This window comes from Monodelphis domestica, chromosome 3, assembly GCF_027887165.1.
Source record: "Monodelphis domestica isolate mMonDom1 chromosome 3, mMonDom1.pri, whole genome shotgun sequence".
NCBI classification, from domain to species: domain Eukaryota; kingdom Metazoa; phylum Chordata; class Mammalia; order Didelphimorphia; family Didelphidae; genus Monodelphis; species Monodelphis domestica.
This window is the reverse complement of record NC_077229.1, coordinates 530162840-530181629: the sequence shown is the minus strand read 5'-3', so window position 1 is coordinate 530181629 and position 18790 is coordinate 530162840. Positions and strand designations below refer to the sequence as shown.

The 18790-nt window shown below is 44.7% G+C and overlaps 1 protein-coding gene across 5 annotated transcripts in view; it reads right to left on the bottom strand.

The window, feature by feature from the left end:
* SYK (spleen associated tyrosine kinase) overlaps positions 1-18790 on the bottom strand; it is a 115355-nt gene that overhangs the window by 50641 nt on the left and 45924 nt on the right. For all 5 annotated transcript variants that reach the window (XM_056825010.1, XM_056825005.1, XM_056825008.1 and 2 more), the window contains exon 3: positions 4633-4793. In XM_056825010.1, coding sequence (XP_056680988.1) covers positions 4633-4793 — 161 coding nt within the window. The remainder of the gene's footprint in view (positions 1-4632; positions 4794-18790) is intronic.

Genomic DNA, 18790 nt, shown 5'->3' with positions numbered 1-18790 from the left:
TGCTTTGGGTAAAGTGCTGCAGGTGCGCATCTCTGGCTCTCTTTGCTCTGCTCACTTGACTGAAAGTACCTTTTTCTTTTCCCTCTCTTTTGATTCGTTATGAAAACTCCTATATATTTTGCAATGCTAGAACTACCCTGGAACAGAGAATTGGAAACGGTCCGTGCACTGAAATTGCCCAATGGTGTCCTGTTCTGTGTCCAGCAGCAGCCCGAGGGTTTCCCGCAATCTCTTTCTCAGTGGCCCAGACCTCTCACCCTAACTGGCCTGGGAGCTCCTCACCACAAAGTTCCAAAGCTGTTACCAGCAGGTGCGTCCGACTTTTCCTTATAATTGCCCGAGCCATCTTGGGCAGGACGAACGTCTCACTCCAAGCTTTTGTTGGCTCTGTTGCTCCAGAATATCCTTTGGAAGTTGTTCGAGGGGGATGTTGAGACATCTTGGCTCTAATATGCTTCCTCTCCCTTCCAACCTCTACTGAGTGTCATTTTTAAGGAACAGCAAATGGTCCAGGTTTGCTAAATCCTAGGATGGATGCAAGAAAGTGAAGTAGAAGAAAACTGGAAATGGAAGAAGGAATCACGCTGGAAAGAACGTCAAATGTCAAAAGAGGGCATTTCATCTTTTGAAAACATTGTCCAACTTATTCATGTTTCCTTGTTTACGTGAAAAATCATTTCTTGAGATTCTGTCCCCTCCTTATCTTCCAGCTATGAATCTCTCTTTGTAACATCCATGTTGCTTCAAGTAATGCGAGATAGAATGCAATAAAATGTCTGAGAATGCCCACTGCATCCCTATTCTTCTGCCCAAAGATGGGTGCCATCCATGCTTCATTCCCTATCGGTCTTTTCGAGTCATTACTGCTGATTGCTTTTCAAAGGTTCCCCCCATTATTACTGTGGTCATAACATAAAATGGTCCTTATTTCTGGATCACTTCGTCTAGACTTTGCATGCTTTGGATGACTGACACCGTGATGTTTCACAACATTTGTAGCATACAACTTGCTCATCAGTTAGGCGGTGGATAGGCGTATCTCATGTTTCCACTCCTTCATCACAACAAAACGTCCTGTCAAAGAGGCCTCCATGTGCTTGAGGTGTGCCTTTTGGGGTCCAAAGTTGTGAGGGCTTTAGTGAATGTTTCGGATAGAGTTCCTGATGGGTTCCAGAAGGGTTACTGGCTCACCAGTGGCACCTTGGCGAGCCATCTTCCCATGGCCTCTGCAATCACTTACTGAGCGGGACTCTGTATTCCTCTCTTCAACAACCTACTCTAGTAGTTTCCCGACTAGACTTTGGTCTATTTATTTCCATCAGACTGCTCTGCTCTCAGCCTGGTCATCTGGTAAAATGAATCACGGAGAACCCGAAAGTTCAAATAGAGACTCTCTTTGTGCCATGAATTCATATGGGCTCTATCTACAGCCTTTGGGGGCTCTTGGAATCTGACGGAAACACGGAAATAATTCTTGCCCGTCCCAGGTATATCTGCGATATGGAAAGAAGGAAACAGGAAGCCAGTATGCGATGGGGAAAGAACAATACGTGCCAGATATTCTCAACCCTTCAATTAGTAAAGAAACACCATTGGCACGGCTGCAGCAGTCAGACCCCAGCAAAAGCAAGGATGTTTCAGGAAATCAACGGCAAGCGTTGTGGGCGAGGGTACGAGTAGAACTGGAGGGACAGGAGCTTCATGTCAGGAAGCTTCGCAACACTTACTGGCCCAAAGCTTCTCGTGAGCAGCCTGTCCACCCTTCCACACAAAGCTTATAGAGGGCTGTTTGCAGCATTGCTTCCAAAGAACTCAACATGAGTGTTACATGGAGGGCAATGCAAAGAGCCAGCGGGCGTGAGCAACATATAAACAAGGAATTCTGAAGAAACCCAACAGGAAATGATGTCATCAAGGAAATACAGGAAGGAACGTTGGGCAGCTCACAGGGACATTCAGAGTATTATACTGGGATTCTCGCGATTTGGGAGCAAGTTCAAAAGGCCTCCACCATCTTGGATTGAGCCCTGTGAATGGCCGGGAATACATGCGCCTTTCCAGAAGGACAGGCTGCTATGGAAGGCTTGTCATCCACATTGGCCATTTCAGTCGGTGTCCTACGGAGGATGTTTGCCTCCACACTCATCAATACTGTTGGTCCATAATTGACTTTCTCTGGAGTTTGGCCGGCCTCCTCTTTGCCCATGACCGCACGTTATTCATCGAATAATGGATTAGTTGATACATAAATGTTTGGTAGAATCATTTGTAAGTCCGTCTGGTCCTAGTTCAGCCCCCCAAAGCCTATTTGTGGCCTCTTCGCTATATTTGAGCGACAACAGGCTCCTGAGGCATTCTGCTTCCTGTCCGGCTCCTCTGGCATTGGTATGGGGGTCGTCTTATTCCATTTCATGTAAACGCTTCAATGTACGCCATAGATTACGCAAACAAATGCCCGATGATCGCTTTCATGCCTCCTTCACTGGTGGTGCCCCGACTCTTCCGGGTCTTTAATGGTTCTGACTTGTAGAGACCACCTGAGCTGCCAATGTCTGTCTGGGGCCAAAGCGACTCCTGGCGATGCGCGCTCACCTCATCTCCGACTTCTCTGACCCTCTGGCAGTCCCTCCCTGGGCACTCAAGGCTCACCCTGGAGCAGTTATTCTCCGAGTTCATTTCAGTGCTGAGGACGCAAAGACTACGGTGCGAGTCCAGCTTTTCTCGTTATGGAGTAAAGCCTACTGGCAGCTGGTTCATGTCCTTGAATGGCTTCAGAGAGCCAAAAATCCCCGCTGTGAAACTGTCACAAGTGTAGTGGCGACTTTTCAGCGAGCACGCACACGTGCATGTACATGCACATACACTCACACATGCACGCACGCACACACGCTCACACATACACACGTGTACGCACACGTATGCATATGCACACATGCACACGCACACATGCACACACACATACTCACACACACTCACCCAGCTGAGTGAATCCTTTCAGCCAAATCTAGTAGGGCTATCAAGGACACACACCCGCCCAGCTGCGTGTGACCACAAAGTCAAAAGAAAGGCCCAGTGAGGAACAGGAAAAGGAGCCGCTGATAAGGAAGTACAGGAATAGCCTTTCAGAGAAGCGGCCCCATCAGCACTCAGGAGGCTTTCCTGGGAGGGGGAGGCACGCCCAGCCGGCCTTCCCATGAGTGCTAGCGATGGGGCGGGGCGTGAGACGCAGGTGGGTTGGAGAGAAACCTGGACACGCCTCTCTTGGGCGGCCCCTCAGCAGAGGAGAGATGGAGTAGGCGATTCCTGGGCCCTGTGATCTGCGACCCCACAGACAGGTAGAGGCCTGTCCTGGCCCTCGAGGAGTCTGAAGCACCGACAGAGGGGACCCGGGCCGGCAGGAGGCCCTGCAGAGGGCGGCACTTCAGCTGGCACTTGAGGGAGGTCCGGAGGCAGACGGAGAGGGCGAGTGAGGAGAGAAGAGGGCCGTGAAGGAGGGAGCTTCCGGGAGACGAGCGAGCGAAGCAAGCAAGGTCAGACCGAATGGCATCGCGCCGGAGCCTGACTTACCGAAGGCTTTGCCTCTTCCTGTTCTAAGGGGGGGGGCCTGGCTGTGTTGGGAGGAAGCAGAGAAGCGGCTGACAGAACGAGGTCGGAGGTGAGAGAAAAGGCCCTGACGGCGGCGGCTCCGCTTGCTCGGGGCTGCCCATCCGGGCTTCTCGGCCCCAAGCGCCCACTGCTTTACGGCACGGTGGAGGGCAGATGCTGGCCCAGGAGAGAGGAGCGGTCAGTCGCCGGGCTGTAGAGACCCCACAGGGCGGACACGAGCCCACCTCACAGACGCCTTCAGGAAGAGGCCGGCTGGACATCGTCCTGCCCTGGGGAGAGACTTCCTGGGCGCCCGTCTGTCCGAACAGGCGAGTGACGACCACCGCCCCCCCCCCCCCCCCATCCCTGGAGAAGTGCGTGCTGTGGGCCGGGCTCGGAGGAGGCCCGTGAGGCCCCCAGGCGGCACGTGGCCCACTTCTCCTGCTTTCCTGTGGATGCTGCTGAGGTGGTCTCAGCAAGCCTCAGGCCGGCCCGCAGTGGCTGGACGTGTGCCAGTGCGAACAGGAAGGACAGACTAGTCTGCCGACACCCCCGTGACTGAGGTGCGACCGCTCCAGGGGCTTCCCAAGGAAACCCCGTGGTGGGCCAGGCCCAAGACCCAGAGAAATGGGAGGGGGGCGGCCCCATCGCTCGTCTTCCTCCTTGGGCTAGTTTGTTTGGAGCAGAAACACCCCGAGACAAGGGGGAGGCTGGAGAGCGGCTTCCAGGTGGGATGGGCCAGCCCAAAGCCTGGCCCCGCCTCATGGAGCTGTGGGCCCGCCTCCCTTCTCCGGGAGCTGAGGGAACCCCAGGGAGGTGGGCGCTACTGCACCGGCGAAGGGGCTTGTGGTTCTTCCCCTCTGCCTGCTCCGTGGACTCATACAGGAAGAGGTGGCCCTTTGCTAAGAGGCGCACGAGGTGCTCCCGGCCTGGCCCGAAGACCGAAGGGAGGCCCATCCAAGGCGCTGCTGGAACGTTCAAACAGGAAGGCGGGAGCTCGGACCAGCTGACTGAGCCCCCAGCCCGGAAGCGAGGAAAACTACTCACAAGAACTTCCCGTTGGTCTTGGAGCCGATCAGGACGATCTGCTCGGACTCGAGGCGCGAGATCTTGCCGTGGAACCAGGGCATCTTCTCGTGAGCCGTGGTGGCGATCAGCTTCTCCAGCTGCGGCTTCTGACTGATGATGGCCTGCTCCAGGGCTTGTCCCTGCACGGAGAGAGGGCCGGATTAGAGGCGCCGCCAGCACCCTGCCTCACAGAACCGCCTCCTGCCTGCCCTCCTTCCCCCTCTAACCCCCCCCTCGCGGCCCTCCCCATCTGCATTCTCTCTTCCCCACGTTCCGTGCGCCATACTGGTGTGTGTCCGGCCCTTCCCTGCTGCACCGCTGCCTCCTCCCCCTGCCCGTGCCGGGCTCCGTCCCTCCCGTCAGGCTGCGTTTCACCTCCTCCAGCACCGCCCGGGGCTGAGCGCAGTGGGCGCCAGAGCTGACTGGGCAGGGGCTCAAATGGCCGCCCCAGTGGATGGGGCAGGGAGGTCCAGGGATCTGAGCCGGCCTGCTGGTCCACCTTTAATCAGTGCTCCGGAGAAGTGGGCCCGGGGAGGGCCTGGCTCTTTGCTGCCAGCTTCCCTGCCCCGGCCCAGGGTCCTGTCCCAGCATGCCCCGGGAGGGGGGGGGGGCGAGCTTCCCAAAGACCTTGTGGCCTGAAGCTCAGTTACTGCGCTGAGAAGAAATCGACTCACTGAGGGGAGGAAGGAGGAAGTCTCCCCGCTTTGGGTCTGGGCATCCCCAAACCGCCACCGGGCAGGGCGCCCACTTCCGGGGGAGGCATCCGGGCCTGGGAATGGCTGCGCTCAGAGAGCTGCCTGGCGGGAACCGGCCGAGCCGTCAAAGCTGCCAGAAGCTCCTTCCCTCCTTTCTGTGCCGTCGGGAAGGGGGGAGGTCCAACAATCTCTACTGGGACCTGGGCTAGGCATTGGGCCATGCTTGGTCCTTCTTGCTCTGGGTGTCAAGAGGTCCCCCCCTCACCCTCAGAGTCCCCCCACCCACCCTCAGGGAGGTCGAGTCCCCCCCTCACCCTCTGAGAGGTCGAGTCCCCCCCTCACCCTCAGGGAGGTCAAGTCCCCCCCTCACCCTCAGGGAGGTCAAGTCCCCCCCCCTCACCCTCAGAGTCCCCCCCCACCCTCAGGGAGGTCAAGTCCCCCCCTCACCCTCAGAGTCCCCCCCACCCTCAGGAAGGTCAAGTCCCCCCCTCACCCTCAGGGAGGTCAAGTCCCCCCCTCACCCTCAGAGTCCCCCCCTCACTCTCAGGTGGCAGAGTCCCCCCCTCAGACTGAATTGGAGGGCTCTATGCGGGGAAATGTGACCCTTGTGGTTCTCCCAAGAGAAGCCCGGGGCAGGGACTGCCTAGCCTGGACCAGGAGAAGGCTGCGCACAGAGCACTCAGGAGGTCCCTCCCTTCTACTCGGACTGTGAGCTATGACAAAAGAGGGAAGCCATCAGGGCAGGCGGGAACTTTCTGGCTCTCCGCTCCTGAGGCGGCACAAATGCTCAAGTCAATGGTGCGCTCCAGCGCCTCTTTAATGGGCGGCACGCCATCGCATTTTCAGTCGCCATCTGCCATTAGGGTTGGCTATAAAGATGTTCCTCTCCAGGCCGTGCACCCCCTCCCAGGCCATCAAGGATAAAGAACTGAAAACAAACACATCTCTCTTCCTCTATTCAGCCCATCCGTCAATTAGTCAGTCATGCACATAGTGTTATTAAGCACTTACCAGTGCAAGATCTTTGCTAAGCATCGGGGAAGACCAAAGTCTCCATTCTAAAGAGAATGAGGAGATGCCATGGGAGCGCGCAGGACCCGGACTCAGGAAAAACTGAACTCCAGTTTGGTCTCAAGACACTGAATGAATGCAAGTCACTTAACCCCTCTGCTTCTGTTTGCTCATCTACAAAGTGAGCTGGAGAGAACAGCGATAAAGCACACCAATATCTTTAAGAAGAAAACTCTAAAAGGGGCCATGAAGAGTCCGACTCCTGTCATGAAAAATAACCAAAGAGCCACCTTCTAGAAGAGCTCACGTTCTGGTGGGCAGGCTCAGAGAAAACACACTACGGGGAACAAAGGCTGGGAAAGGCTTCTTCAATAAGGTGCAACTTTAAGGACTTTTCAGACTTGAAGGAAACCAGGAAAGCCTGAAGGGGAAGATAAGGAACAATCACACACCAGGAACAGAAAACAGCCTGTGAAAATCCTTAGCATTGGGAGATGGAATGTCTTGTGTAAGGAACGCCAAGGATCACAAAGCACATGAAGAGAACACAGTGTTATTGGAAGACTGAAAAAGAAAGTTTCAGGGTACGGAGGTCAGGATTTTCTATTGAACCCAGGGGTACTGGGGACCTACTAACTGAAGAGGACAGTGGCATGGTCAGACATGGGACTTAGCAAGTTCCCTTAGACAACTGGAAATAGATAGGAAGTAGGAAGACTATGTGGGAGGCAATGTAGGCCTTCACCAGGTAGATCCCAGCATCCCGGAAAAGGAGGAAACATCTAGGAGAAATGGTATGGGGGAGAATCCATAGGATGTAGCAATTTCTTGTATGTGGAAGGAGGTAAGAGGGTGAGGCTGACACCAGGGTTATTCATCGAAATGACCACAAAGATTAGTGGTATACTTGACGGTAACAAGGAACTTGGAACAGTACGGCAGTATAAGAGACAAAGATATGAAGCTCAGTGATTGGCATGAACTTGAGATTTCTACAGGACACTCCCTTGGGGATGCCTAATAGGTAGTTGGAGAAGCTGAAGACAGATTAGTAAAAAGGTCAAGACCACATAAGCAGATCCGGGAGTTATCTGCATGGAGATGACAACTGAAACTAGAAGAGTAAATGAGGTCACCATATGAAACAGTCCAAAGGGAAAAGAAAATGGGGCTGAGCACAGGGTGATGGGGAACATTCATGGTGAACTGGCATCACATAGAAAAAGATCCGGAGAAACCACCCAAGAAGAGTAGAATCGGGGGAGAGCAGCAGCATGAAAAACAAAAGGGGAGACATTGTCCAGGAGCAGGAAGCAGAAAGGGCCAGAAGGATGGACGCTGAGAAAAGGCCATTAAGAGATCATTAGCCAATCTGGAAAGAAAAGACACTATAAGATGGGGACTAAGATAAAAAAGAAAATTATTGGAGAACGGCTTCCATTTTTTCAGTGTACAGGAGGCAAGTTTCTCAGCTGAGAGGATGAAGGGGTTTACATTGAATGACGTTTCTGAAGAATTCCTGTGGTAAGTGGGATAGTGACTAGATAGGGAAATGTAAACAGTTTGCCTTGCTCAGATTACGTAACACAATTGATAGTGGACCCAGGTAGCCCAGTTTCATGATTTGTCCAACTGTGTTCATCAGCAGGTTCGTAGGACAAAGGCAACAGATGTTAGGAATAAGCCAAAGTTTGGGTTTCAAGGAACCAAACTGCAAGGAACTAGAGAACAGAGAACAGGGCAGGGAGGTAGCACCGAGATGACGGAGAAGTGAAGCAGGAAGCAATACAACCAATTCTCCCCTCTACAAAAACTCTCTTAAACAGATCTAGAAAATGTACTAGACTTGCTTCTGAAGGAGAAGTCCGTTACATTTTTCTGGCTTCTACAAGCTAAGGGAGGCAGACAGAGAGCCCTGCAGGCCCTAGAGACAGGCTCTAGATCACATGTGGAGCACTGCAAAGCACGGAGAAGCTGTTCACCAAGGAAAGAGAAGGTCCCGATTCATCCTGGGGCCCCTCCAGACACGTGAAGAGCTGCCAAATGCAGTGGTATCTCCTCTTACTCAGTTCTGGACTTCAGACCCAGACTGACTAAGGAGGCTACCGGTTACCAAAGTGGCTTCTGGGCAGGGTAAGAAGCAGGTCACAAAAGGGAGTCTCGGGAGCAGAATGAAATCTCAGAGCCCAACTGAAGCCTGAAGAGGAATAACCAGGGCACAAAAATTCGACTAAATAGGAGCCTGCAATTGTGTCACGGAGCCAGCAGTTCAGTCTGACAGAAACTGATATCCAGCAGAAGTTACACTTACACAGACCCAACCGAGGTCTGGTACTTGCTAAACTCAGACCCAGGATGGACAGAAAGTGTGGAATGAGATGTTTCCTTAGCTCAGATTACAGCACTAAACGCTCACAACTCCAGCATGAAGTGTCTCTTGTCATTCTTAACCGTGCCATATTCAGTCTCCTCAAGAAAGCAGAAAAAGAATCAACGCAGGCCTTGCCTCCAGAAATACTCACAGCCTTGGCCCTAATATGAGGTCTTAAGGCTGCGGTTGGCTATTAGAATGAGCAAAATTTTTTAAAATTTCACCATGATTTATAAAGAGCTAAACCAGTTATAGAAAAAATCAAGCCATTCTCCAATTGATAAATGGGCAAGGGACATGGATAGGCAGTTCTCAGATAAAGAAATCAAAACTATTAATAAGCACATGAAAAAGTGCTCTACATCTCTTATAATCAGAGAGATGCAAATCAAAACAACTCTGAGGTATCACCTCACACCTAGCAGATTGGCTAACATGACAGCAAAGGAAAGTAATGAATGCTGGAGGGGATGTGGCAAAGTTGGACATTAATGCATTGCTGGTGGAATAGTGAATTGATCCAACCATTCTGGAGGGCAATTTGGAACTATGCCCAAAGGGCGATAAAAGACTTTCTGCCCTTTGATTCAGCCATAGCCCTGCTGGGTTTGTAGCCCAAAGAGATAATAAGGAAAAAGACTTGTACAGGAATATTCATAGCTGTGCTCTTTGTGGTGGCCAAAAATTGGAAAATGAGGGGATGCCCTTCCATTGGAGAATGGCTGAACAAATTGTGGTATATGACAGTGATGGGATACTATTGTGTGTATAATTAACTGGAGGAATTCCATGTGAACTGGAACAACCTCCAGGAACTGACGCAGAGTGAGAGGAGCAGAACCAGGAGAACATTGTACACAGAGACTGATACATTGTAGCACAATCGAATGTAATGGACTTCTCCATTAGTGGCAATGCAGTGTCCCTGAACAATCTGCAGGGATCTACGAAAAAAAAAAAAACACTATCCATAAGCAGAGGAAACACTGTGGAAGTAAAAACATTGGAGAAAAACAACTGCTCGATCACATGGGTTGAAGGGATATGATGGGGGATGGAGACTCTGAATGAACATCCTAGTGCAAACATCAATATGGAAATGGGTTCTGATCAAGGACACAAGTAATACCCAATGAAATTGTGTGTTAGCTGCGGGAAGAGTGGGGGGGGAGGGGAGGGAGGGAAATAATGTGATTATTGTAACCAAGGAATGATGTTCTAAATTGAATAAATAAACTTATTCAAATGGAAAAAAAATTTCACCATGAAACACTCTAATGGTGACAGGAAATATTCAAGACAGAAATTTAGATGAAGAGACTAATATCAAACATGTACATTCAAAGCCTCAAATTAAAAAAAACAAATGAACAAACATAATTTGGGCACAAATTCAACTACATTTCCTAGAAGAGATGAAAGCATAATTTTTTTTTACATTTGGAAAATTTAGTCAATTAATTTAGAATATTTTTCCATGGTTACAAGATTCATGTTCTTTCCCTCCCTTCCCCCACTCCCTCCCGTAGCTGAAATGCAATTCCACTGGATTTTACATGTGTAAACATGTGTATCAAGACCTATTTTCCATATTATTGATATTTGTACTAGGGTGATCATTTAGAGTCTATATCCCCAATCATATCCCCACCAACCCATGTGTTCCAGCAGTTGTTTTTCTTCTGTGTTTCTATTCCCATAGTTCTTTCTGAAAGTAATTCTTTTTTTTTTAAACCCTTTACCTTCCGTCTTGGAGTCAATACTGTGTATTGGCTCCAAGGCAGAAGAGTGGTAAGAGCTAGGCAATGGGGGTCAAGTGACTTGCCCAGGGTCACACAGCTAGGAAGTGGCTGAGGCCGGATTTGAACCTAGGACCTCCCGTCTCTAGGCCTGGTTCTCAATCCACTGAGCTACCCAGCTGCCCCCTCTGAAAGTAATTCTTAAGGACCTGTGTTGGCCATTATGTTTGGGATTTCTCTGATTATAAGAGATTTAGAACACTTTTTCACGTGCTTATTAATAGTTTTGATTTCTTTATCTGAAAATTGCCTATTCAGGTCCCTTGCCCATTTATATATTGGGGAACTGGCTTGATTTTTTTTGTACAACTGATTTAGCTACTTATAAATTTAAGTGATTAGACCGTTGTCAGAGGTTTTTGTTATAAAGGTTTTTTCTCAATTTGTTGCTTCCCTTCTAATTTTGGTTACATAAAACCTGTTTAATTTAATATAATCAAAACTATTTATTTTATATTTTGTAATTTTTTCTAACTCTTGCTTGGTCTTAAAATCATGAAAGCATAATTGTAAAAGGAACTAAAAATGGATTTTTATTAATGAAAAGAGAACTCTAGTGGGGAGAGGAAATGAAAAATTCATGAAAATTATGGAAGAAATAATTGGAAAAGAAATTAACAGCACAAATAGCACAGAAACTTGTCCAAGCAAGAAAACCCCTTGAAAATTAGAATGGAAAAAAAAGTAAATAGGCCTTCCGGGGCAGAGTCAGGATGGCACAGTAGAAGCAAGAAAAGGTTGAACCACTATTAGAATCCTTGCCTACCATCCTTAATTTTAAAACCTCAAAACAAATAAAGGGGTGAAAGAAATAACAAGGAGTCAGAGTTAAGGATCTTTCGTGGAGAGAACTTGAAAGGTAGACAGAGAGGATCCAGTTCACTGGGGTGAGAGGGAAGTATAGCCTGCAGGACACCACACCAAGGAGACCTGCCTCAAGGCTTCCCACCCCACATCTACTATATTAGATTCTGAACCTGGGCTCAAGTCAATGTCTAAACCCTAGCTAAGCCAAAAGTAGTACAATTCCATCCTTTAAAATTCCAAGACCCAGCCCCATTCTATAGAGGTACTGAAGGCAAGTGCATAGTAGTACCTGGAACACTTGATCTGTATAAGCCCAGAGCAAGGATGAAAGTCCCAGCCTAAGCTTGTAGTGAGGACTTGCACCCCAACACAAGGCAGTATGCAGTATTCCTGGTCTGTGTAAGCCTATAGCAAGGCCCTGAGGCCCAGTACAAGGCAGTCTATAGTGAGACTGGCCTTTGAAAACCCAAGACAAGGTCAGGAGCCCCAGTCCAAAACTGCGGTTAGAACATGAACTCCACTTCAAAGCAGTCCACTGGGGGACTGGCCTGCATAAGGCAGACCCAACACTCGGAGCTAAACACTGCAGAAGCTCAAGGCAAAGTTTCAAGTCCTAGGACAAGGCAAACCACAATTTTTCTGACTTGATCAAGCCCAAACTGAGTTGAAATTTATCTGACCAAGCCTGAGGCTAGACTGTGAACCCAAGCACAGGGTAGCTCTTAGTATTCTGAGCTCCACATACCATCATCAGTCTCAGGGGGATGACTGAATCAGCAGTAGGGTTTTGTTTTCAGAGCTCCAAGCCACCTTGGAAGACCTGAAACTTGCTGAAATTCAGAAATAGAACTAAAGATAGCATCAATGAAGAACTGAAGTTTAAGAGAGTTCCCTCTCTACCCTGAGAACAGAATCCACCTTTAAAATTTGTGAAAGTCAAGAAAAAAGCTAGGAAGATGAGCAAACAAAAAAAAATCTGACCATAGAAAATTATATGGAGTCAAAGAAAAGCAAGGCACAGACACATAAGGGGGCAGTACAAAACTTCAAAGAAAAATATGAATTGATATCAGGCTCTGGAAGAGCTCAAAAAAGAATTAAAAATCAATTAAGGGAGGCAGAGGAAAATAGGGAAAAGAAATATAAACAATGCAAGAAAAAAACAAACCAGCAAAATTGGCCAAATGAAAAAAGGCATTCAAAAGTTCATGGAAGAAAATCATTCTTTAGAAACTAGAATAAGGCAACGAGAACCTAATGACTTTATGAAATATCAAGAAATAATCAAGCGAAATTTTAAAAAAAGAAGAAAACATGAAATATCTCATCACTAACCTGGAAAATAGATCCAGGAGAGACAATTTAAGAAATATTGGACTACCTGAAAACTTTGATTTAAAAAAAAAGTTTGTACCTCAAAATAAAAGAAATTATCAAAGAAAACTACCCTGATATTCTTGAACAAGTGAGTAAAATAGAAATTGAAAGAGTTCATAGATCACCTCCAGAAATAAATTCCCAAATAACAACTCCCAGGAATATTACTAAATTCAAGAGCCCCCCACCCCAAGTCAAGGAGAAAATACTGCTAGCAGTCAGAAAAAAACAAATCAAATATCATAGAGTGACAGCTAGGATTACATAGGATTTAGCAGCCTCCACATTAAAGGATTGAAAGACTTGGAATATGATATTCTGGAAGGCAAAAGATCTAGTTTTACAACCCAGAATCACATACCCAGCAAAACTGAATATATTCTATTGAGGGGAAATGGTCATTTAATTTTTGAAAAATAATAAGAAAGATGATTTTCAAGCATTCTTAACAAAAATACTAGATCTAAACAGAAAACTTGATGTCCAAAAACACAAGACTCTAAAGAAATTTGAAAAGGTAAATAAGAAAGAAAATTTTAGGGATACAATGAGATCAAACTATGTCTATTCCTACTTGGAAAGATGATATTAATAATTTTTAATTTTTTATCAGTATTAGAGCAACTAGAAGAAGTATACAAAGGCAGAAGTATAGGAGTAAGATGATTAGGATGATATGATATGCAAAAAAAGAAAAAATCAAGGGGAGAAATGAAGGATTGCATTGAGAAAGGTGGAAGAAAGTTGGAATGTAGTAAATTATCTCAGCTAAAGAGGCATGAAAAACTATCACAGTGGAGGAAAGGATGAGGGTGGTTACTGGCAATGCTTAAAACATACACTTTTTGTAACTGACTCAGAGAGAGAATGACAACCACACTCATTTGGGTATAGAATCCTGTCTTACCCTATAGAGAAGTAGGAGAGGAATAAAACAAGGGAGGGGGTAGATAGAAGGGAGGAGGAAGTAGGGGTTGATGATTAAAAGCAAAACACTTGTGAGGAGGGACAGAGTGAAAGGAGAAAGGCCAGATTCAAAAGGAGGAAATACGATGGAGGGGAATACACAGATGGTAATCATAACTGTGAATAAGATGAACTCACCCATAAAAAGGAAGCAAATAACAGAGTGGATTAAACACAAGAATCCTACAATGTCATTTATGAGAAAAACATTTGAGGCATGGAGACACATAGAGAGTAAAGGTATAGGGCTGGAGTAAAATTTATTGAGCATCATCTGAAGTTTAAAAAAAGCAGAAGTAGCAATCATGATCTTAAAAAAGCTAAAGCAAAAATGGATCTGATTAAAAGATATAAGATATCTTTTAAAAGATATAAGAAAGTATTAAAAGATATAAGGAAGGAAATTACTTCTTGCTAAAAAGTACAATGAAGTAATATCAATACTAAAAATATAGCATGAAATGGTATCACCTCCAAATTTTTAAAGAAGAAATTAAATGAACTTCAGGAGGAAATAGACAGTAAAAATGCCCCTTTCAGATCTAGATAAATCAAACCAAATAAATAAGCAAGAAAGAAGCATAGGAAGTGAATGAAATTATAGAAAAGTTAGAGCCTATAAATTTCTGGAGAAAATTAAATGGAAATAAAATGGCTCCTATACAAAAGTATTACAGTATAAAAACTTCACAACAAAATGCAAAAATGTAGAAATAACAAATGTACCTTTTTGGATCATAGCACATTTAAAATTATGATCAATACAAGCCCATAGAAAGACAAATAAAAAAGTAATTTCAAACTAAATAATCTAATACTAAAAAAGGGTTGGGTTGAAGAACAAATTATAGAAACAACCAATAATTCCTTAATGAGAATGACAATGAAGAGACAAAATATCAAAATTTATGGAATGTAGCCAAAGCCGTACTTAGGGGAAAATTTATATCTAAATGCTTACATTAATAAAATTGGGGAAATGCAGATCAATAAATTGGGCATGCAATTAAAAAACCAGAAAAAGGGCAAATTTTAAAACCCGAATTAAATTATAAATTGGAAATCCTAAAAATTAAAGAAGTTAATAGAAGTTAAAGTAAAAGAATCATGGAACTAATAAAAAAAGACTAAAAAGCTGTTTCATTTTAAAAAAGAAAATAAAAAAGACAGAGCATTGGTTAATTTGATTAAAAAAGAAAAGAAGAAAATCAAAATAATGAAACAGTTTATATTTAAAAACCACCAGTATCATCTGCAATGGGGTTAAGTTAGAGGCCTGAGCAGGAGTGAAGCAAGGATGCCCATTTTCACCACTACTATTTAATATTGTACTAGAAATGACAGCAATAGCATTTAGAGAAGAAAAACATATTGAAGAGATCAAAGTAGGCAATGAGGAAACTAAACTATCATTCTTTGTGGATGATATGATGGTATACTTCGAGAATCCTAGAAAATCAACTAAAAACCAAGTGGAAATAATTAATAACTTTAGAAAAGCTGTAGGGTACAAAATAAACCCACATAAATCATCAGCATTTCTATATTTCCAATACAACTCAGCAGCAAGAGTTAGAAAGAAAAACTCCATTTAAAATTACTCTAGAAAATTTTAAATATTTGGGAATCTATTTGCCAAGGAAAACTCAGCTATTATATGACCACAACTACAAAACCACACAGATAAAATTAGATCTAAATGACTAGAAAAACATTAATTGCTCATGGGTAGGATGAGCTAACATAATAAAAATGACAATCTTACCAAAATTAATTTACTTATTGTAATACGTGGGTTAAAAGAAGGGTTCAAAACTAACTAACTACACACACACACACACACACATATATAAAATAACAGGTTTATTTAGCTAAAGGGAGGAGGGGGAAAGGGAATTAGGGGATACCTAACTTCTAAACCAAAACAGAGATTTTAAAACCCTTATACTTTCTATAATTTTTTTAAACTAAAATTCTTACAGTAGTAATTAAGGCTAGGGGGTTTTGTAGGCACAAGGACAAGGGCCAAAGAATCTCACAACCAGGAGTCCTCTTTGAGTCAAGCAGTAGTCCCAGTAACAGCTCTGTTGAAATCCACTTGACAGCAACAGCACCCACAGCAGCAAGAACAGACAGAATATCAAGAAAGCCAAAGAAGAGGGAGTCCCTGGCTCTCTGGGTCTGCCCCAGAAATACCAGACAGAAACCCTCTTGGCTCTCCTGACTGCGAGAGAAAAGCAGCAGCCTCTTTGTATTCCAGGAGTCCACCAACTGCTCTCAGAAACTGCCTGTGTGTTCAGTTCCCCAGCCCCTGAGAGCTCTGTGTGGAATGTTGGTTTGCAGGATATCTTGCTGTCAGCTTGTCCCTTACTACAGTTAAAATCCCTTACTACATTATTCAGTGCCATTCCTATCAAACTACCAAAAAATTTTTTTATTGAATTAGAAAAAAATATAACAAAGTTCATCTGGAAGAACAAAAGATCAAGAATATCAAGGAAACTAATGAAAACAATATGAAGAATGGGGGCCTCGCAGTACCACATCTTAAACTGTACTATCAAGCAGGGGTCATCAAAATAATATGGTACTGGCTAAGAGACAGAAGGGTGGATCAATGGAATAGATATGGGGTAAATGACCTCTGCAAGCTAGTGTTCAAGAAACCTAAAGATCGACAAAAACTGCTGGGTTTGTACTCCAAAGATATAATAGGGAAAAAGACCTGTACAAAAATATTTATAGTCACACTCTTTGGAAAATGAGGGGGTGTCCATTGATTGGGGAATGGCTGAACAAAGTGTGGTATATGTTGGTGATGGAATGCTATTGTGCTCAAAGGAATAACGAACTGGAGGGACTCCATGTGAACTGGAACGACCTCCAGGAAGTGATGCAGAGCGAAAGGAGCAGAACCAGGAGAAACCGATACACTGTGGTACAATCAAATGTAATTGACTTTGCTACTAGCAGCAATGCAATGACCCAGGACAATCCTGAGGAACTTAGGAGAAAGAGTGCTATAAGGAAATAAGATTACTGGGGGATGAAAAGGAAATGGTTGGACTGGGGGGGGCAGTGGTCAGAAGCAAGACAGATTTTTGAGGGAGGACAGAATAAAGAGAGAGAGAAGGATAAACAGAAGTAAATGCACATCATAAATGTAAATATAAATATAAATGGCATGAACTAACCCATAGAATGGAAGTGGTTAGCAGAATGAATTGGAAACTAGAATCCAACAATATGTCGTGTATAAGAAACGCTCTTAGGACAGAAAGACAAAGAGAGTTGAAATAAGTGCTAGAAAAGAGTTTGTTATCATTGAGCCAAGCTGAAGAGGGTAACAGTGGCAATTATGATTTCAGACAAAGCAAAAGCAAAATTAGATGTGAATAAAAGAGGAAACTAGATTTTGCAAAAAGATGCAAGATAGGTTTCTGACAAAGGCCTCGTTTCCCAAGTACGTAGGGAACGGACTCAAGTTTATAAAAATAAGAGTCATTCCCCAATTGATAAATGGTCAAAGGATATAAATGGACAGTTTTCAGAAGATCTCAAAGTTATCTATGCCCACATTGAAAAGTAACTCTTAACTACAGATGTGCAAATTAAAACAACTTAGAGATACCATCTCACACCTATCAAAAATGACAAATGCCTGATCTGGTGAGGGAAAATAAATGCGTGAATAAGCTGTTGGTGGGATGTTCCCTACATTCTAAAGAACAATTTGGAACTACGTTCAAGGACTACGCGCATAGCCTTTGAGACAACACTATCACTACTAATATGTAGCCCAAAGAGATCAAAGGAAAAAGGAGAAGAAATGCATATTAAGGATATTTACAGGTATGCCCATCCATCTGGGAATGGTTGAACAAGTTGTGGTGTATGCTATGGTAGCATAAGAATACGAAAAAGAAAGGAGGATGGCTTCTGAAAGACGGGGAAAGACTTCTATGAAGTGAGAAGAGCCCAGGAGATCACAGTGCTCCCTAACAGCAATGTAATGATGTTCATCTCTGAAAAACTTGACTACTCTGATGAATACAGGGATCCACATAATTCCAAAGAACTCATAATGAAAAAATGTTAACCATTCCCAGAGAGATAACTAATGAACGCTGAGGTAAAATTGGATAATTTCTATACTTCCCTTTTTTGCGTGATCGTATTAATACGGAAATACAGTTCCTAAGATTTCATGTCTATAACTGATATTATATTGTTTGCCTTCTCCGTGGGTAGATGAGTAGTGAAAAAAAACTGAACTTAAAATTTTTAAATGCTAAAACAAATAAATAATAAAAATTAAATAAATTTGAAAACAAAAAAGATAGTAACTATTTCCATCAATGAATCAACAAGAATTTAGTACGTGCCTTGAACTTTGCTAGGTGCAGGGGGTAAAAAGACAAACATGAGACTGCTCTGCCCTCAAAAATGTTCATATTGTATCGGAGGAAATATTACACATAAAATAGATACAAAGTAAATGCAAGTTATTTCAGCAAGAAGATCTTCTATTTTGCATCAGAATCTTATCTTTGATGCTAAAATAATACTCCATTAGAGTGAGGATGGAAAGGATTCGGACACGATTCTGTGGAGGCCAAAAGAAAATCAGACCCCGTATCTGTTAAGACAAAGAGCTGCTGGGGATGGCCTACTCTTGTGCTCAAAGGAACGATGAGCTGGAGGGACTCCACGTGAACGGGGACGACTCCAGGAAGTGACGCAGAGTGAGAGGAGCAGAGCCGGCAGAACACCGGACACAGAGACCGATTCAGGTTTCAAGAAGCCAGAGGTCAGGATCTTTTTGCACAAAGTACCTATCATTGGATATAAAGAAACACATCCTGATAGAAGAGACGAGAAAAAGGCAGCTAAACATTTAACACACGATTTGGAATTGGGATTTTGAGAGAAATGGAAGGCTTGTTTACTAAAAACAAACCAGACCTGACAAGGCCATCATCGAATCCATTCTTTTTCAATTGCGCTTTCCAGACCTGCCAGAAGAGTCTGGCCTCTTCAGAGGCGGGCCAGTGGCCAATGCAGTCACCTCCCAACACCCAAATTCAATAGACTTTAGGGTAGAAGCCACT